Source organism: Vespula pensylvanica, chromosome 8 (assembly GCF_014466175.1).
Source record: "Vespula pensylvanica isolate Volc-1 chromosome 8, ASM1446617v1, whole genome shotgun sequence".
In the NCBI taxonomy this organism is placed as follows: domain Eukaryota; kingdom Metazoa; phylum Arthropoda; class Insecta; order Hymenoptera; family Vespidae; genus Vespula; species Vespula pensylvanica.
Genome location: NC_057692.1, coordinates 4,793,015 through 4,814,682, shown reverse-complemented (window position 1 = coordinate 4,814,682; position 21,668 = coordinate 4,793,015). Strand labels below are relative to the sequence as shown.

Here is a 21,668-nt window from a genome sequence, read left to right as displayed (position 1 = left end):
GACGTAACGTAAGCCCATTAATAAATAAATGAAAATAAAAAAAGAAGAAAGAAGGAAGAAAAAGGGAAAGAAAAATATCGGCGAATTTGACGATTCACGTTGAACGTTGAACATCGATCGTTCGTATAATCGACGAATTCGATTATTTTCATTTTCCTATTACGAATACACGTTTAAATGTGAAATAAGTGTTTCGTGATGGCAGTAAAACGCGACCATATGCGAACGAGCAAGTATGCGCGCGCGCTCGTATGTGTGTATATATATATATATGTGTGTGTGTGTGCCTGTGAAACATGTTGGTGCACCTAAAAACCGTGCATCTCGAGCAAGCCTCTCTGTATTTTCGTTCGTTCTATTATTATCATTCGGAGTTCGATGGCCACGTTACCATCTATATAGTTAAGTTTATGTCTCATAGCTGTTGGTGAACGCGGAGTACACGTGGCGACGAGTACAAACCCTTTCAACCAATAGCGAACGATCGAGGAGTAACTTACATGCACGAGATCCGCCTAACATACATATAGGTAAAACAAATCGTGAAAGATTGAAAGCAAAGCTATTGTTTGCCGACTTACCATTAAAGTTCCCGCGTAGCGGCGCCTCGCGTAGCATTAAGATTTCGCATGGTTGAACGACGATTGAAAAGCCTTTTTTTACCCCACCGAAAAGCCTTTCTCTCTTTTTCTCTCTCTTTCTACCTTTCTTTCTCTTTCTTTCGATTGTATCTTTTCTTCCTCCGTGTTCGATCACGGAGCTGTTTTAAAGAAAATTCTTTTAATTCTCGACAAATCGCGAAGAGAAAGATAGATACGTTCACACACATATATATATATTTATAAATATATATATATATATATACCTTTCAAGATTGAGAGATATATACAGAGAGAAAGAGAGAGAGAAAGAGAGGGGAGAGGGAAGAGAAAAGAGAGGGAAAAAAGAAAAGAGAAGAAAAAAGAGAGAAAGAGAGAGAGAGAGAGAGAAAAGGAAAGAGCGCAAGCGCGCGCGCGCGAACGCGCTCGTTTTCACGTAAGATAAATCAAAGAAGAGAGACAGACAGAGGACAGACGCGCGAGAAAACGATAGGACCGTGTCTTTCTCGCATCGAGCGAGAAGTGGTCATGTGGACGGTACACGCTCGACTCTGCTGCCCTCCACCCCCACCCTCGCGCTCACCCTCTTGTCGTGATCGCTCGGGCCCATTCGCCCCAACTCGCTCGGCCGATTACCGATGCCGACGACGACAATCAACTATGACTACCTACAACTATGACTACTATGCGACTATGACGAGCACTCTCAATAAAAATTCAGAAAACTCGGACTGTCTGTTCCATGGACAACACACAACGCACATCTCGATTCCATCGGATTATTTTCTTCTTTTTATTTATTTCATTTCTCCCCTCTTCATCTCTTTTTTTTTTCTTCTTCCTCTTCCTCTTCTTCTACTTCTGATTTTCTTCTTTTCTAGTCACAAATAGACGTCAGACGAGAGTTCTCATTTTTAAAATAGGTCGTATACCGGTATACAACACAACACGCCTATCCTGATTACGCACGAACGCGCCTCTTTTGGCATAAAAAAAAGAAAAAGAAAAACAAGACTGGTATTCTCGTGACTCGGAGGCTCGTGAACATTTTTATCGTCTTTTTTTTTTTTTTTTTTTTCTTTTTCCTCCTTCTTGTCATCGGTATTCTAATTATTTATCTCAGTTCAATCCGTTCTTTCCAATTGTTCTAACTTTATTCTCTCGTTTCATCTCGTCTCGTCTCGTATCATTTCATTTCATCTCGTCTACTTATTTTCACTCGATTTTCCTTCCATTTAGTTTCTCACTCTCCAAATCATCTCTGACATTTTAATTCGCTGCTAACCGTGCCAACATTTTATATTCATTATTTATAACCGTGCTATCTCGTTTGACACGATTTTATTTTCTCTTTTATAATTCTCTTTCGTTTCTCATCTTAGCTCATTCCTATTTAACTAATTTCATTTCCCAACAATACAATTTACCTCTTCCGATATCGTCGGAAACGTTCGATAATATTGATTCTGTTTTCTTTCTTTTTTCATTTTTTTTTTTTTTTTTTTTTTTCGTTTAATCGCAACGGACGACTTTCTATACTTATGCTCTTTTCCAATGTCCGAAGGTCGCCAGCTGGCCTTCCCTTCAAGGCAACAGCGTTCACCATTCTAGCTCTCTGTCTCTAGTTATACTACTTTTCTCTCTCTCTCTCTCTCTCTCTCTCACTCTCACTCTCTCTCTCTCTCTCACTCTCATTCTCACTCTCTTCAACACTCTCTCATTGAGAAATAGGTTTACAAAGTCGCGTGATATCGCCAGGGAGCGAACACGAGGGGTTGGAAATCGTGCGGAACAAAAAAAAGAATGAAACGATGCACAAGCCTCGATCTTCAATAATAAAAATTCATAATTTCCTCTCTCTTCAAAACTCGATAAATGTCACCTAATACACTTCTTCTTTTGCTTGTTTTTTACTTTTACTTTTTTTTCTGATTTTTTCTTCGCTTCCTTTTTTCTTTTTTTTTTTTTTTTTTTGGTTTTTATCTTTCTTTTTGTGAATTTTTTTTTTTTTTCTTAATCTTTTGTCCGCTTTGTACCATATCATGTGAGTGTGTGTATGTATACTTGTATCATTATTTTTTTTTTTTTTTGTTAACATTACGACGCACACGCGTGCGCGTTTCTCTAGTGTGTCTATTTTTTTTTTTGGACATTATTTCCCCCGCCACAAACACATACAAATAATACATAACGCGCTAATGAGCGCGTATACGCGCGTCAATAAATTAGTTCATTGCAAATAGCATGATGCACTATCATCCATGCTTTTTCTCATTTCTTCTTTTCTTTTTCATTTTTTTTTTTTTTTAATCTATTTTATTATAATACAACAATATTAATAAGGGGGTGGTGGGTGATGAATGATGGGTGACGGGGGTGGGAGGGAAAAGGAGGTAGTAGTAATCGATAATAATGAACGTAGGACGCGCGTATACGCTCTTTCATGTGAATGTGGCACACGCATAATAATAGTATTTGATTCGTCACAAGAGAACCGCATAACGACGTCACCCTCTGCGTAACAACAACAATCGTAAGAAAAAACTGTTTTTTTTTTGTTTTTCTTTTTTTGTTTTTTCGTGTACACGCGTGTATTCATGTGTATCTATCTGTTTGTCTGTCTGCGTGTGTGTGTGTGTGTGTGTTAGCAAATAGATCTTAACGTTAGCAAATAGTTCTTAATAATGTATTAATAGTAATTAGCCGTTAAAGAGCAGTAGCGATCGGTGATGGCGAGAATTTATTTGTTTCGTTTTTTTTGTTTTTCTTTTTCTTTTCCCTTTACTTTTTGTAACTATGCTGGTGATATTTTTTCTTTTTTACAAACATCAGCCATACAATTCGCCTATCATTGATAATTTATAACTGTGTGTATGCGTGTGTTTGTTTGTATATTGTTTGTTATGTGTAGATGTTTTGCGCTCAAGTATCGTATATATACAAGGGACACAAACGCGTGTTCATTAACGACGAGGCTTGAATGAACTCTCTAGTATACGTGTCACGGTGTTTTTTCTATCTATACATTGGTATACACATACACCTCTTTTTCTCTGTATATGTGAATAGTTCTCGAACCTATGGCGTATGCATAGATAATAATAGGCGTGTACGGTAATAATCTATACACATATATATATATATATATATATACATACACACATACACAAATACGTATATGTATATTGTACATGTGTATATATATATATATATATATATATATATATATATATATATACATACATACATACATACACACATACGTATATTATCGCTTAGAGAAATAAAAATCACATAAAAATGAATGATGACGTATCCAATCTCTAATCTGTTTCTAATGATAGTCGCTTAAGTAAGAAAACAATGGATATTGGGACTCGCCTGGGCACTGCCTTTAGGACCTAAACGCAATGGCGCGATGCGTAGCGCAGAGCAAAAAAAAGTTATATATATTTTATTCAATCGATATACAATTTCTGATTAATCGTAGGCACGTAAAGTGCATTAAAGTTTAACAAGGACAATGAAATAAACGTTATTTCATCGTTATATAAATTTACATTCTTAATCGATTGGATAATATGTATACATATGTTTCTCTTAAGCGTACGTTAACGTTACAATTAGAATTATATTGCTCTGCTTCACGTTTCGCGTTAATTCGTCTAGGCCATTAGTCAAAAATTCATTTACTTTTATATAACGTTTTACTCAACTCGAATTTATGCACCGATCGAACAAACACTCGCTTCGAAATAACTATTATATTAATTAGTCTCTCTCTCTCTCTCTCTAACCAACAACTGCCTTCGTTATCTCATATATATTAATAAACGTCGTACTGTTGCTTTTAGAAAGAGAGTCTCTGTCTAGAGGAAACGGAAAATTCGTTTCATTCTCTAAGATTTTTTTTTTCTCGCCTATAATAATTTCGTTAATATAACACTATGTTACAGTACTCTACAAATATTATTTACAAATTCTTATTCCGCAACAACTCTATCTTTCTCTCTATCTTTCTCTCTCTCTCTCTCTCTCTCTCTCGCTCTCGCTCTCTCTTTCTCTCACTCTCTCTCGTACGATAATTAATCCATTCGCTTCTTTTTTTTTCTTTTTTTTTTCTTTTTATATACATTTGTCCCGCGTACAAGAAAAATATTTCTCACGAACGATTCAAGTTGTTATTATTATAATATACATATACGCATATACACGCGCGTACATATTATATATATATATATATATATATATATATATATATATATATGTATATTATCATAATATATATTCTTTGGAAGTGACCAAAAATAGTTTTTCGATAATAAATTGTCAATAGGTGCGATCTTCTCGACGAAGGACGATCAATCGTTAAAAACGTTGATTGAACTTAACAGACGCGAAAAAATAGATAAAATTGATATGAGAGCAAAGTGTATAATAATAATCGCGAAAGTATTTTCGTTGTCCCGTTGTTAGGTGAAATTGGTGGCTTTACTACTACCTATCTATCTATCTATCTATATATATATATATATATTTATATACATACATATATATACATATAAATGTACATGTATATAAATAGATAGATACATATACATATATATGTATATATACATATGTATATATGTATATATAACGTGACATATCGGATTCACGTAAATAAATTCAGTCAACGAATTGAAATTGACCATCCCTGGCGTTAAATCATCATCGTAGCGTCATAATCTAAGTCGCTGTAAATATATTTAATTATTCCTCAAGTTGCTCGATATGCAAGTGCAAAAGCGCTTTTTTCCAACTTTTTTTTTTCTTTTTTTTTTTTCTTTTTTCATGTTTTCTTTCTCTATCTCTTTCTCTCTCTTTCTCTCAATTCGTATATACTGATCGATCGATACTGATTAAGTTAAGAAATTTCACTATCTATCATCTATTATTGACGTAGGCAAAAGAACAGCTTCTTACCTGGCGATATTTCTTGCACGGTTTATCTCATTAGAATAGAATAAAAGAAGGAAAGAAAAAAGTATGTATATATATATATATATATAGTATCATAAAAGTCCTGAGAATATGAAAAAAATGTCACCAGGTATACTCGATCGATTTGTGCTTTTTTTTTTCCACATTATTAAATACGTAACAAAGAAGTACGTTTCTTCTCTTGTGAGACCTTCTCGAATTAAGCAGCCCTATCACAGTGTGGCTCGGAGTGAAGGCGACATTTTTTCTCTATTTTACAAAAAAGATGCTAGGTGCTTTATAAAACAGACTCTATCTGCTTAATTTCTTTCTCTGGTGGATCTTGAGGTGATGGTGCAGTTTCAATTATCTCTGGTATATCCTCTTCGTTTTCTTCCTCTATATCCTCGTCAATTGGAGTCAACGTATCTAATATCACAGGCTGGGTCTACAAATGCATATGTGATCTTGTCAGAAAAAAGAAAAAAAAAAAAAGAAGGGGGAAAAAAAGAATCACTCTCGTAATAGTGAAAACGAAAAGTAGCAAAGAGGTGTATACATACCTGCGGTGTTGTACACCGTTTCATGGCGGGTGCCATAAAACTGGTGACCGTGCTTACGAGGAAGAAAAATCCTGCCATGAAAAATGGTATACTGTAACTTTGTGTGGCATCGTAAACAGCACCAGCTAATGGCGAGCCAACGATCGCAGCAGCTCCTCTGAATAATATGAGAAGACCAAATGCATTTGTCAACTTATCCAATCCCAAAAGATCCACCAAAATGATCGACGTTAATGAGATGTAACCGGCTGAAGTATTTAAAAGAATTTAGTTTATATATGCAGTTGTTGGTTTTCTTAAATCGTTTCTATTTTATTATTATTATTATTATTATTATTATTATTATTATTTCTTTTTTATTATTTTTTGTTTTAATTGTTCTTTTAAAACATTGTCTAAAATATTATCAATTCGTGTTACTTACATATTGCTATGCCAAAGAATATGCTCATGGCGATGTAAGCCGCATAAGAGTGACAAAATGGTGTCGCTGCTACAGCAACAGTTGATATAATTAAACAAATATTATTTAACAATAACGAATCGACTTGAGGAAAATCTGCGACGTAACCACAAGCTACACGACCAACCGTGTTGGTTATACCGATAATGGACAGTAAGAATGATGCGGAGTTGCTTTCAATTCCCTGAAATTTAAACGTGGATATATTGTAATTTATATAGAAAAAAAAAGTATTACGAGACTGAATGCACGTAGTCTTTCGGTCGCGTGTAAACAACACGCACAGTTTGATTGACGATACATGAATTAAAAAAACGGAGAAACTCAGATCGTTATCAAGAATCTTGAGTAATTGAAAAAGAAGGATGAGTCGTCCTATGTGAAAGTGACAAAGGGTGACTCATCGACAACCAAAGAAAAATATGAGATACCTTCGAAGGTTTTAATGACGATAATAAACCATGTGGCCATGATAAAACTATACTTTGAAATTGAGGATTAATGATATAGATGTAAACTTAAAGAACGGTGTCCGGCCATGTTTAAGTGATTGATATATATTTCAAGTAGGTAGTCCCATATAAGCCTTGAGCTGCTCGATGCAATATCGTCGAATCGTTTGTTATTTGCATAATTGTAAATATTTATAAAGAAAATTTTCAAAAATGACCTATGATCAAAATCGTATACTTACGTCTAAAATAGCAGCATCTACGAGATATACAAAAGGGACATATAATCCTGCCATTCCAAAAACATTACTTATTCCAATAAGAAGAAAAACTGGATCCTTCAGCAGAGATACGTCCATCATTGTAGCTAAAGCTTCTTTAAACGAGTCAGGTAAAATTAAGCAAGGGCACAATGGTTCTGAAATATTTCATGTTAATATTTAAAATTTCGTCTTAACTATATTGGTATTTGAAATATGATTTGTTCACTCACGTTGAGGCGCTTTTTCTATATCTATATCCTTTATTTCACCACGGACAGATTTCGGAATTGAAATGACACTTTGACGATAATTAGCAAGAGATTTCTGACTTTGATATTCCGGCAAATTAACGACGCTACCGCTGTAAAATATATCTTTCCTTGATAAAGGACGAATCATTAAAGGCTTCTCCTTCGGTATACGAGATGTACTTGTTGTAAAAGTTATGCTTTCGCCGTCCTGGATACAAACAATCGATACCAAATTAAGTTGTAAGAAATCATAAAAAATCATAATAAAAATAAACGTCGTAAAACATTACCTCAACTTCTGCATTGTTGTTACGAGATCCTAATACACTGCTAGTAGAAAGCCTTAAATGCAAACTTTTTCGAATGTCTCCATTGGAATTCAAGGTTGTTCTAGAATTCTTTATAGCGCTTAAACTTGGCTTGTATCTTTCGCCTGTACTAGTTTTACGGATTCTATCGAAGAACGGTACGGAACCATTTTTAGGCAAACCTTGCACGTGTGTAGTAAAAGCTGGTTGCGAAGCGTTTCTTGGAATTATCGACTTAATAATATCACCTTCGGGTTTCTCTATCGTATCCTTGTCTTTCTCATTTAAATTCTTTTTACTCCTCGATTTGGTAGAAGCGCTTTTTAAGTCCATACTACCACTATTACTAGTTGCTCCGCTGGATGAGTGTTCTTGTACTTTTACTTCCGATATAGTTGGTAGGGTCGGCACCGTTGGAACTGGTGTTAAAGGAGTTCCTTTAATATCATGATTATTCAATGAGCTATACATTAAATTATATTACTAAGGATGCTCTTTTTAAACAGACAAACGCTTAAGATTTTACCAGGCACTAATTGATCTAAATTGAAGCTGGAGTGTACACCCGGATCAATATTAATAGGCATTTTCATTCTTTTCTCCATAGATCCATCCGGTAGTTGCACCATAAAGTAAGAACCTCCTATACTTCCACGTTCCATTTGGAACCTCTTCTCCTCTGCCATTCTTTGCAACAATGGCTTTACAGAAGAAGTTTTTGGATATTCGAGGGGTCTCATCATTGCTCCAAACACCTACAAATAAGTGTCATTGTCGCGTTCACGTTAATAATATTTCTAAGGAAACAGTAATTCTACACAGCTTTTTTTTACTTACTGCGCAATTTAAAATAAGGCCTGCTAAAATTAAATTTGCCCCCTTCCAACTGTATGCTTCTAACAGCATTGTGGCAAGAGGAGCAAACGCAAACGTGCCAAACCCTGAGCCACATACCGCAATGCCCGTAGCAAGAGATCTTTTGGTTTCAAAATAATAGCCTACGCAAACTACTGCAGGGAGATATATTAAACCAAAGCCGATACCTGAAAGAAAGCATTAAGAATGACACCAGTTAAAAAACGATAGATACTTTTGGTTAATTCATTCGGTGCACATTACGCACCTCCCATCACACCGTAAGTCATCATAAGCATATTTACACTGGTTGAAAATGTTGATAATACAAATGCCGCTGCACCTAGAAAACTTCCTGCCATACAGACAGCCCGACAACCATACTTGTTAGTCAGTGCACTGACAACGGGTCCTGTAAAAGAGAAAAAGAAAAAGAAAAAGGAGTAGCGGTGAAGAATCGATAGGAAGGCAGAGCATACTTTGTAAGAAATAGAAAACTTCAGTGTCAAATTTTGCGTACCAGCACTAAGATACATGCCAGAGAGTAAAGAACCGACCCAAGCAGTTTTGCCTTTCCCCTCCCCAAAGTATTTAACGAACTCGCCAAGGAAAACGCCAAATGTGTATGCGATTCCATCCACTATCATGTTACACATAAACGACGCAAACACAACCACCCAGCCGTAGCCGCCGTCCGGAGGTGGTGGTATGTCATGATATTCGCAAAGAGATCCTCCTTCGTCCTCCGGGGACGCCTCGTCGGCCGCTCCATCTGCTCCTGTTAACCTCGATTGCTCTTCTACGGAGTACTCGCTCTCCGTCTGGAAAAAAAAAACAAAAAAAAAAAACAAACGAAAATTACGAACCTGTTAAAATTATGAACGTAATCACACGAACGACGATTAATTATGATTTCTTGACAATATTTATATTCAATTATCGAAATTCTTCATGGTGATAATTTCAAATATATTATTTATATTTATGGCCATAAAGAGTAATTTGCTCTTCCCCTCAATCCCCCCCCCCATTCGTAATACAAAGTTCAATGACCTTGCGCGCAAGAAATCACACAACGTGTGTTCTTCGATCGACACGAATAAATTAATCTTCAAACTTGTGTACGTAATATTAATTCAAAACCGATGCGTGTCCTTGCTTCGAGCAGCGCAACCGCTCACCTTGAACGCTTTAAAGATTATTTGGTTTCGTGCATTCGGCTTGCAAAGTCGCTAACGATATTTTCCTCGATAGTATCGAATTAATTTATCGGAGGCCGCAGGAATAAGGAAAAAACGAAGAAAAAAAATGAGAATAATAAAATGGCGAATCAAAATTGTTTGCGCGTCTCGAGATGAGCTAAGATTTTCCTCGTAGCAATAACATCGCAAGAAGCTCAAAGCAGAATTTTTCCCGGAATAATATATAGAGAACGACGAGAGACGAGTCAATCTCTAAGTAAACTCTCGACGTGGAATGTAATGCGAGAGCCAGCAGTTACTAGTTTGCACCACAACGAGATGATCTTATAACGCGAACGCAAGCAAAGATATTAAATGCTTAGCTTTGATTTTATCGATGCGCGGGACTAGATTTACTTATTTAACGTCGGATTTAACGTAAAGTGTCATTTACATAAAACGTAGAAGAGGAAGGAAAAAGTTTAATGCGACTATCGACCAACTAAATCGGATAATTAAAAATTGAAACAAAATTATTTTCAATCGATTCGAACGTTCCATCGCAATATCGAATTATTTCATTTCATGAATATTATCCATCAAAGCACGTATCAGAATATACAGATCCGATCTATGTTAATTAATGTGTGTAACAATAATTAAATTCATCTGTTCGCAAGAGATTTGCGATTGTAAGGAAACGTGCGCGCGAGCTAGTTACGATGCTGAACATTTCGCACGGCATGTTTCATTCTCGATTGCTTATTTATCCTACAAGCCAGTATCTATAATATTTCCGTATAAACAAGGAAACTACGTATGTACATATGTTTCTAACCGTTTACGCATCTTCTGTTATTTAAATTTAGAATTAATAACATCTGCTGCTAAATTTAGAACAGCTAATCTCTAACTTTAAAACTTTCTTCGTTCCCGTGATATTCTTTTTTTTTTTTTAGTAGGAATTCCTTCGCCTTCAACGTCTTACTGTATTTTTCTTAAATAAAAGAGAAATATAATAGAACGTGCAAAAATATTCTATTTATTGGATCTACCATAGACTTGATTCGATACTTCGAATAACAATCTAAATCGATATATAAATTTAACGTATAATTGCAATACGTTTCTACATTATTTTGGATGCACGAGTTCAAGACAATCCTCCCCCAATAACTTATAAGAAAAGAGTTGAGTAGAAGGTCACACACAAGCGATCAGCTGTTTCGCTGTCATTAGAATTGCCAATGTTACGTGACGCCACCTAACGCCGGGGGGCACGAAGCTAACGGGCGACGCTCGCTTTCGACCTTGTTTTGTTTCATACGCGGCTTTCATACGGGAGACGCGGTCTCTCTCTCTTTCTCTCTCTCTCGCAATGTGCGTAAATAAATAAATAAGGACGCGCGCTACAACGATCATTCTCGGATGATAGTAGCCAACGCATGCGACACGCATGCAGCGTTAATTAGTCCTTCAAAGAACTGATAAGAATATTGGAATTTAATTACATTTCTTCTTTTTTAACATCCAACAAAATTCTTTACTACTACTATACTACACTACTACTACTACTACTACTACTACTACTACTACTAACTATTTTTATTATTACTACTATTATTTTTTTATAATAATTATAATAATAGTTATTATTATTATTATTACTATTATTATTATTATTATTATTATTATTACTATTACTATTATATTACTACTACTATTACTAGTACTGCTACTTCACATACAGCACGCATGGACGCATTCAAAATGCCCGCTCATTTTTCCACCCTTTCTATTCTTGATATACACATGTAAAAAAAAAACGCGTCTATACGTATCGGTGCATACCGATAAAAAAGTTTTACTGTAATATTTTTGTCACAAGTAATTAAGAAATAAGCACGAATATACATTTTTAAATGTAAAAAACAGAAAGACACCGATAGGGCTGTCGATAAGGCCAGGATTAAAAAAGATTAGACTCGAGCCAGGTATTCGAAGACCGAAAGCATGAAGTGCGACGACTGTCAAGGCTAGTCACGTGTTCCCGCTTTCTGATTCACAGCGGGGAACAAAGACGTGTATGTAGTCACCGCCATCCGAAAGGAGCCAAACATGTCCGAGAAAGAGAGAGAGAGAGAGAGAGAGAGAGAGAGAGAGAGAGAGAGAGAGAGAGAGAGAGAGAGAGAGAGAGAGAGTGAGAGAGAGAGATAAAGAGAAAGAGAGAGAAAAAAAGATGGTGCTTGTCAGTGTGAAATAATTAATAAAACGGAACAGATAATCCCTTCTTTATACATACCGTGCTGATTTTTCGCACGCGACGCGAGCCGTACGTGCTGTACTGCGACTTGTTGAGCGACACGCGCGACATTCTAACGACCGCCTTATAGTCACTCTCCTCGCTCCTTCCTCGGCTCCTCTTTTTTAACGTTCAGAGTTCTATTTTCGTAGAGTGCGCGCAGCTGCGCGCGCGCGCCGCGTTAAGAAACGGACAGAAGAAGGAGAATCGGCCGAAAGAATAAAGAATAAAGTATACGACCGAGAGAGAGAGAGAGAGAGAGAGAAGAGAAGAGAGAGAGGGGAGAGAAACGAGTATAAACGAGTAGAGATTCAATATATAGAAAGAGACAGAGAGAGAAAGAGAGAGAGAGAGATAGAGAGAGAAAAGAAAGACAGGATAGCGAAACAGGCCCGGAAAGAAGAGAATAGAGAGAGAGAGAGAGAGAGAGAGAGAGAGAGAGAGAGAGAGAGAGAGAGAGAGAGAGAGAGGGAGGGAGGGAAAGAGCAATGAGAAACAGAAAGGTAAAGAATAGTAAAGAGAGAGAGATAGGAGTCCTCCTCCCTTAGCTTCTCTCTCTCGGGTACACACACACGACAAAACTCGCGCGCGCGTCCGTCGAGAGGAGGATATCACTCGTCGTAATCCGCTGCCATGCTCGTTCTTTGCTCACGCTTATGTGCACTTCTTCCGCACTCCGTGCAAGTTACTATCGCACTGACATAGCACGCTCGAGTCGCCCTGAGTCTACGAGTGAACGTGTACGCGAGAAATGGGGGGGAGAGAACTGGTGAGCGGGCAGCGTCGGGGGGAAAGTACGTTAGATGGAAGGAACGACGAGAGGAAAGAAGAGTACGCACGGAAGTTCCAGAGAAAAAGAGAGAGAGAGAGAGAGAGAGAGAGAAACGATTCCCCCTCTCCCTCTATCTGGCGTACTTCGAACTAAAAACTGGTCGTCTCTTCGCATCCTCTTCACTTTTTTGTTTTCTCTACGAAAAGGTCGAAGCACGAACTATGTATGCATGCATGCATTCATGCATGTATGTATGATGTATGTATGAATGTATGTATGCAAGCAAAAATCTTCCTTTTCGCGAAAGAAAACAAGGAAAGAAGAAGAGTCAGTGGTCGTTCTCTGTTTCTTCTACCTTCTCTCTCATTGGAAGGAATAAGAAAAGACGAGAGAGGGAGAGAGAGAGAGAGAGAGCGAAAGGGATATATCAGTATTCTACATTCGTGTACGAACGGTATAGTATAAGAGAAAGATAGAAATATACACGCGCTATTCGGCCGACTCTCAAAGTGACGAGCGCGCAGCCATCATCAACCGCGCTCGTCGACGACGACGACGCCACTGGACTGCACTGGTGGACATCCAGCATTTACAAAACGTCACTGTCGTAAACGCAACGTGAGAGACGCCACTCTTTCTCTCGCTTTTTCTCTCTTCTTTCTCTGTTCTGTCTGTTCGCTTCGTTTCTCTCTCTCTCTCTCTCTCTCTCTCCTTTCTCTGTCTCTGTCTATTCACTTCGCTTCTTTCTCTCTTTCTCTCTCTGTTCGTTTGCCTGCATCTCTCTCTCTGTTTCTCTTTCTCTCTCTCTCTCTCTCTGTCTATCTCTGTCTTCATCGAATAGGCTATGACTTCTATTTATACGACATCACGATCGTGCGTGACGGCGTACGGTACGGCATTGCTTATACTTTCTTACGCACCGATCACATTTTTCTATTCTAACAAATGAAACGCGATAATTATAAATCCTTCTTATAGAAAATAGTTAATTCGTTAATTATTCCTTTTAGCTAGAGAATTTCGATGATAATCGAATTGATAAAAAAAAAGTAGCATAACGTAGAAGCATATCGAGTAATAACGGAAAAGGTCGATTGAGAAATCGATTGCATTCGATATATCTCGTAGGTTCTTTTCCTCGTTTTCGAGAACACGCTGTTCTGATGTTGCATAGCACTTTTGTGATATATGTATTGTGTGCGCGTGTAATGGCTCGTATCTCGTCCACGTTTTACAAAGTATCGAGAAAGGCCGCGATATACGCCGATAAATGTCGTTGATTCACTAGTAAAAGGGACAAGAAGCGGGAAATTCGAATACTCGTTCGATTGACGACGTTATAACCTAGTCTTCTCGAGTGACACTCAGATCGTACTTTCAAGGTAAGTTAATCCTATAAACGTATTACACCCTTTTATATTCCCTTTATCTTCGTTTCTTTGTGTTATTCATATTGAAATAATACGAAGCGAGCAATGCATGAATATCTTCCGTAAACGCGGTACATTTCGAACTCTTTTGTTTAGCGCGCTCGAGGAATGTGCGATGAGCTATAAACGAGATACGCCGAGGTCTCGCGTGAATATAACTCGAAAGAGAAAGAGAGAGAAAGAAAACGAGAGAATGAATAGGTTAATTAACATTAATCGGAATGTGAAGTCCTTGCTGACATACATATCCATACAAAAAAATACGGAAAGAAAAAAAAGTAATAATAGTATTCGTAGAGGATGTTCTTGTTCTTTTTTTCTTTTTTCTTTCTCCTTCTTTTTTTTATCCTGATATCATGGTCATCGAAATGAAACGGTGTGATTCGTTTATCGAATGAAAAAATATAACAGAAGTATCGCGAAGTTACTTTTTCTATCTATTTTGAAGTATTAAATTAATGTTTCAAGTTTGAAATAGCCCACAATAAAATGAATATGAATCTTAAATAATAAAACGTCCTACGGGCGCTCGAAAACTTAGAATGGATCGTTTATAGATCGTAATAAACGTAAATTACGCGCTATCGTCTTCGCTCTTGATCGTAACTCGCGCTCGTGTTCATCGATAAAGTCGTTTTTTCGTTATCGTTTACGGTCATAAGGCATGCGATCTTTGTTTCTACGATTTTGTTTTATTAATTATTTTTTTTCGTTCGAAAGAAAAAGTTAATTTTCTTCCCGGTTCCCTTGAACGGATAATAGTGAACGTCGAAAAGATTTTTCGACGAAAGAAATTTCTTCGTTATATCAAACAACAAACAAATTGATTTTCGTCTTGTAGTCTACGGTAAGAACGATCAACGAGCATTTTAACTGACACGTAGCAACTCCATTGATTATACGTACAAATCGTAGATATATCAAATCGCATCGCGAATCAACTCGTAGATGAATTATATGAGAAGAAAGATCGAGGTAATTGAGTAGGAACGAATACTTACGGGCTGCATCATTTTTTACGAATAATTCGAGAGATAGATAAAGAGAGAGAGAGAGAGAGAGAGAGAGAGAGAGAGAGAGAGAGAAAGAGAAAGAAGTGATTTATTAAAACGGCAAGTCCCTCGGGATGGCTACTACTACTAGCGGACAGACAAAATCGTATCAACTGTTTGATCACGCGAAGCACTATGAAAACGACGTTTCTACCACGGTGTTTCTCGTATGCTCGATATGATGACGCTTATGAATTAATTAGATAATAACTCGCGACAATTAGAGACTGGCTAGGCGCACGCGAAAGCATCTGCTTCTCATCTCTCGCGGAAAAATTCGTTGATAGAGCTTCGCCAATGGCGCGTACAAGAAAGACAAAGACGAAGAAACAGATAGATAAATAGATAGATAAATACATACATATATATGTATATATGCATATATATATGCATATATATATGTATATATATATAGAGAGAGAGAGAAAGAGATTAAGAGAAAGAGAGAACAAATCGAGTTGAGGTCATATCGAACTATCTAGGACCTCGTATATTTTTTACTATGTCGGGAACAACGATATTGTTTTCGATGAGTTTAAACTCCTCCCGTTGTCCCAGTTTGTTTAGGACCACGATACTTACAATTAGAAGAAGAAATACATAAGCGATAAACGGTTTGCCATCTTGCCTGAGTGGACGCGCGCACACTTTCCAAAGGAAGAGCAACGTACCCCGTCGCGTTCGATGAATCATACATTTGTTCTCTGCGGTCCACCATTGTCCGACTTTTCCGAGATATAATTATATCGCGTTCAACGCATTTTTTCCATTTCTTTATTCCCCGAAACGATCTTGTCTCTCGAAAGTATGCATACGTGCTAATATACTGATAATTCTTTTCCTCTTTTGTTTTTTTTTTTCTTTTTTTAATAAAAGTCGATAAAACTTCAGAGTCGATATACAAGATAATATAGATTTTCGAACGAATACGATTTCGAGGCGAAGTTCAGGGGAAATTTTTTGTTACAAGTTGGAAATCTAAAAGGGATAAAGGTTAAAGTTTCGAAACGATAGATATGTAATTGTTTGGAATTATCGAGGATCATTTTCTTTTCTTCTTTTTTGAAAGTTTCGTTTTTGTTTGAAAGGACGTCAAAGAACTTTAGGAATTTTATACATATTCAAAGATCTTTAGAAAGATGATTCAAAGATCTTTACACAGATTAATAGGAAATGAGAATTGTTGTTGATTTATTCTATTCGAAATCTACTCGATGAACTTTACTTAGCAGAAGATAACTTATAAAGCAACTTTTAAAAGTTCATCGATTTATCAATTCTTTTTCGATGTTAACAACGATTTTTCGTTTTTCATTCTTTTCAGATTTTTCCCTAGGGAGAATAAAGTCTACGTAACTTTTTCGGTAATCCACGATCGAGCTTGTAGTTCGAGAGAAAGATAAGAATAGGAGAAGAGAGAGAGAGAAAGAGAGATTTGTTCGACATCGATACAGAACGATAACGAGGCTAATAAACACTCAAAAGATAAGACACCTCGTATGGCGCAAAGTAGATCTCGATCTCGGATTCGTCACGAGCAGCGTTGTAAATTACCACGTGATAAAAGGTAAACTCGAGAGATTACTGACGGTTAAATATCGACGAACGAACTTTTATAATATTTATTCCATCTCTTGAATCTTTTTTATTTTTTATCTTTTTATCTTTTTTGTTATTCTTTTTCAAAATTTCTCCAAAATGTTTTCGAGTAACGACGAGGAGCAAAGAGAAAAAAGAAAAAAAAAATGTCTAGCATACGCTATACGAATAATTTGTTAATAACGAAAATTGACGACACTCGAAACTATTATTTAGCTATTTCCTCATATTGTTGCGTGCATTCGTCCATCCGTGCAAAGCTCACTCTCTCTCTCTTTCTCTCTCTCTCTCTCTCTCTCTCTCTCTCTCTCTCTCTCTCTCTCTTTGTCTTTCTCTCTTCGTCTCTCTCTCTCGTTGGAATATGATCATCCATCCAATCGTCGTTAATTCATTTTATTTTCTTTTGGAAAATTTAATAGATTTTTCTTTCGTTTATTAATATATTCCAAAAAAAATTTTTTTTTCTGTTTTTTTTTCTTTTCTTTCCTTTTCTTTTTTTTATTTTTTCTTTCTTCCCTTCAATGTATACGCCCACGGCACGATCGATTCCATTATCGTTTCCTTTCGTCCATCTCAAAATTCGACGAGTCACGAGATCTCGCGTTCCGGAGCGAACAAATTTGACGCGAACTAGTTATCCATCGAAAAGAAAAAAGAAGAAAAAAACAGAACAAAAGGAACAAAAGATGAACGAAAAGGGATAAATCGAAAGGAAGAAAGATGAAATATATTACGACGATTATTCGTAACAGTTTTTATGGCGTTTTTGTTAATTCTATCCCATCACGATTTTATTTAATAAAAACGGACGAAAAAGAAAAGAAAAGAAAAAAGAAAAAGAAAAAGAGATTGAATATAAATAAGGAAGAAAAAATTATGTTATCTTACCTTGCTTTTTGGTGACATGACGATATTGAGAAGACCGAACGATTACTAACCGATTATTTAGCGAGCGAGATCGATTCGTAACTTACGTAACGAAAAGAGGAGAATAAAAAAGGAAAAAAGAAATAGAAAAAAAAATCAATGCAGATATATGCAATAGAGAACCGATCGCACCCCGCGTGCGCGCGCGTGCCACTCTGCAAAAAACAATGCGTGACTTGGAGAAGAAACTAGACCGAATGAAAATGGAATTGAGAAAGAGAAAGAGACAGGGACAGAGACAGAGACAGAACCAGAGAGAGAGAGAGAGAGAGAGAGAGAGAGAGAGAGAGAGAGAGAGAGAGAGAGAGAGAGAGAGAGAGAGAGAGAGAGGGAAGAGTTAGATATAGAAAGAAAAAAAATAAAGAAGTGTAAAAGAGACAGAGGACGTGCCACCTGACTGGACAACGTCCAGCTGCTCGACGCGGAACGAGCGATACGAAAATGCGCGCCTCTTCACCACCGATCATCGACTTATCGCGAAGCTTGGACGTGGACTCCCGTTCAATTTTCCCCCTTCTCCAACCCCACCCTCATCCCCACCCTGTCTCTCCTCTCCCTTTCTCCTTCCCTATCCCAACAAATGCGACTGCCATGTCTCTTTATCTCTGTCTCCGTTATTAATCTTAATGCAAATGTACGTACAAGTATTCATTCTAAATGAATTCGCAATTTTTATAACAATATTTCTACGTTCAGTGAATTCTACTTTTTCTCTTTTCTTTTCTTTTTCCCTCGCGACTGTTGTAACGTTAATTAAAATAAATGAAAAAAGGAGATAAAGCGAAAGAAATACTTCAACGAAAAGTTTATCCAGCATCTGTACATTCATCTATCGTCCATTTCGAGATTGGCAGCGTGCTTCGGTCGTCATCGTGTCGTCGCGTTACGCTTTGTGCCACCGCCCCCTATCGTGTCTCCGAGTTTCCCCCTCTTCTTTCTTTTTTTCTTCTCCCACCATCATCACCACCACTACCACCATTACCACTACCACCACTATCATCACCACACCACCACCATCACCACCACCACCACCACCACCACCACCACCATCACCATCACCATCGTCACCATCATCCTTCTCCTCCCCTTCCTTTTCTCAAACGAATGCACGATTTACGCGCACTGTGAAAGACTAGGCGCACGTTGAAACGCAACGTAAAGTGGTGCACAGAGTATAAACAAAAGAAACGTAGGGCGTAACTTGAAATGCGAATATCGCGAAAAGCTCTACCTTTTACATTATTTTTAAAGTGTAGTAAGTACAAAAAAGAAAAAAGTCTAAGTGCAATGCGAAAAAGTCAATTGCACTGATTCTTGATCGAACAATTCTTATATATTTGCGGCCTAATTAGAATCCAATGGAGTCTTATCATCTCAAAATCAATTTCCCAATCTATCTGTATTTACATATTAATAGAAATTAAAGAAATATGCATGGCTATGCATATGACAAAATGCAGTGCTTGTATATTGAGATTATTTACATTGTATTTTAATGTGTTTCTTCCTTTGACAACGCAGAAAAATCGAGAATACATTGATCAAAGGGGAAAAAATGTTTCATCGATGAACAAGTGCAATTATTCGTGAGTAATATGAACAAAAAAATGTTAATATTTAATTGATTCTTTGTTGCTCATACATACTTTTCTATTTTTTTCTCTCTTTTACAGAAAAAAATTCCATAACCCCGTCGAATTCGAACTGCCTGCGAGTTATTTTTTATAGAAACTTCACGTCGATCAAAGCGATGAAAAACTTCGAAAGAGTCAAAGAGAAACGATGGATGATCTTTGGCGCGAAAAAAAATTTTTCACGAATCCGTATGATGTTATCAACGTATCAACATTAATGGAAGTTGTATCAATATTAATCCTTTAAAATTATACTATTCGCTCACCTCTAATGCATTTCTTCGTTGAATCAAAAAAGAAATAACATTGTTATTTCCTGTGTGACTTTATCGCATAAAACCAAGGATGTTTTGGAAATACGAGAATTTTGCTTTGAATGTATTAAATTAGGAACAACACGACATATACAAGCTGAGTCAATAATCATGGTAAATGTTTATCATCAATTGCTCATATGAAATATTTCATACGAAGAATTTTTTCTCGCAATTAATAAATGTAAAATTAGTATAAATGATCAATAATTTTTTATATTATGTACGTGTTGTACGTATTTTCTACGCTTTTTTTTTCTTTATTTTTATTTTACAGAAAGCTTTTGAATATTATATAACATGAAAAAAAAAAGGGAACAAAAAAAATTGTTCCGCTCTATTGGGATAAATCGATTTTGAAATCGTAACTAAAGTACATTTTACTCCGCGATCGATGGATAATAGCGACACGAGTCACGTTTCGTGGAAAACCTTTACAATGTGAACACGAAGTTACCAAGGAGGAGGAAGGTCGAAGCGATTCTGAAAGTCGAGGTAAGGACGAAAGGAACATTAACAATAAACTTGACACTTCTGAGTCAAGTTCGCGATTAGTTTGGAATAACTGTTTTGATTCTTTCAGTAAACAGAAATACATTATATTATGAGGTAAATGGAAAAGTCCGCAATTGCAGAAGCCATGATTGTAATTTTCCGGAAAGGAAGGATACACGCGATGCGGGTTTTAATCCTGCGTCTGTTCATTGCAGAGGTTGATTGAAAAGAGACTAGTATTTTTAGTGATTTATAATAATATTCCAATATTCTATATAACTAATAGATTATATTTAAATATTACTAAAAAAAAGAGAGAGAGAGAGAAAAAAAGAAAATTATTTTTCCATTTTTTTTTCTTCTTTCTAAACTAGGTGCACAAACGAAGAATATATTTCAAAGGTCATCTCCATGACATTAAAATAAAACATGAATCATAACGTTAAGGTATGTATTATCGTTCGATGGTATTTCTCAAGATCACAGGTGTCTGTGATCAACGATTAAAAGAATTATGAAAGAGTATAACGTAGAAAATAATCGAAGATAATCAGTAATACTCACAATGTTGTTCCCGATGATGTTGCTTTTGGGATTAATCTGCAGGCCATCGTCGTCACCAATCTGCTCACCGATCTGTTCTCGGCTACTGGCAGGACCCATTTCGGCGCCGCGGCGCTTTCCTTACCCGGCTTGTGTTCTTCCAAGCAGAGACCTCCTCCGACTCCTCTCGGGGTCCTTCTTCGAACTATCCCGAAACTCCTTATAACTTCTTCATCGTCGAAATGATCCACACCGTGATCCTAAAAGCGATCCTTCGAAGCTCGTACACTTTCTTATTCCACTTCTTCTTATCCCTCCGATTGACGTCTTAGGGACATCAGCGGGCTCGATTACTCACTGATGAACTCGCGAGCGTAGTTTTTCTCAAGATCAACACCGCAAGGACCACCGAAAGGAGACGTTAATCACGCACGAGACTCGGGCGAGTCCACAGGACTCTAATTCCTTCGAGTCACGTCGAATTATGTTCCTTTATATACGTGTGTGTACGTGTTCTCGTCCTGCGAGAAGCGTCGAGAGGACGGAAAGATGGAAAAAAAGGATCCTCATCGAGGAAAAGGAAAGTTCTCGGAGGCGACCCCGCCGCGGGTGGGTAGCGCCGCGGCGCCCCGGGATCAATAAAACGACCGCCCGGCCGTCGCCTGCCGTAGCTCCTGCCTGGCCTGCCTTTCGCGAGCTCTCC

The 21,668-nt window shown here is 37.1% G+C and overlaps 2 protein-coding genes and 1 long non-coding RNA gene across 14 annotated transcripts in view; 1 reads left to right on the top strand and 2 right to left on the bottom strand.

The window, feature by feature from the left end:
* Positions 1-764, bottom strand: part of LOC122630955 (monocarboxylate transporter 3) — a 20,584-nt gene extending 19,820 nt beyond the window's left edge. Inside the window, exon 1 of the mRNA XM_043816045.1 lies at positions 582-764. The gene's annotated coding sequence lies outside the window, so the exon portion shown is untranslated. The remainder of the gene's footprint in view (positions 1-581) is intronic.
* Positions 1-20,743, top strand: part of LOC122630968 — a 22,182-nt gene extending 1,439 nt beyond the window's left edge. Inside the window, exons 1-7 of one of the 8 annotated variants that reach the window (XR_006327591.1) lie at positions 12,681-13,589; positions 14,100-14,353; positions 16,778-17,020; positions 19,501-19,565; positions 19,653-20,041; positions 20,205-20,422; positions 20,511-20,743. This is a non-coding gene — a long non-coding RNA (uncharacterized LOC122630968). Of the gene's footprint in view, positions 1-12,680; positions 13,590-13,770; positions 15,249-16,777; positions 17,021-19,500; positions 19,566-19,652; positions 20,042-20,204; positions 20,423-20,510 lie in introns of those variants that run through there. The other 7 variants (XR_006327593.1, XR_006327589.1, XR_006327590.1 and 4 more) reach the window with 7 other exon arrangements.
* On the bottom strand, positions 5,387-21,668 carry LOC122630952 (monocarboxylate transporter 3). Of its 5 annotated transcripts, none has more exons than XM_043816037.1 (11): positions 20,987-21,668; positions 9,237-9,537; positions 8,985-9,128; positions 8,699-8,904; positions 8,388-8,616; positions 7,844-8,298; positions 7,533-7,761; positions 7,282-7,457; positions 6,549-6,771; positions 6,125-6,372; positions 5,387-6,028 (listed from the first exon to the last, which is right to left on the bottom strand). In XM_043816037.1, exons 1-11 carry the CDS (start codon positions 21,083-21,085, stop codon positions 5,972-5,974), a joined length of 2,367 nt encoding a protein of 788 aa, XP_043671972.1. In that variant the 5' UTR covers positions 21,086-21,668; the 3' UTR covers positions 5,387-5,971. The 5 variants fall into 5 exon arrangements, with proteins under 5 accessions (XP_043671972.1, XP_043671967.1, XP_043671968.1 ...); XM_043816032.1 differs by having other exon boundaries at positions 5,387-6,009; positions 20,987-21,666; XM_043816033.1 differs by having other exon boundaries at positions 5,387-6,009; positions 7,844-8,280; positions 20,987-21,666.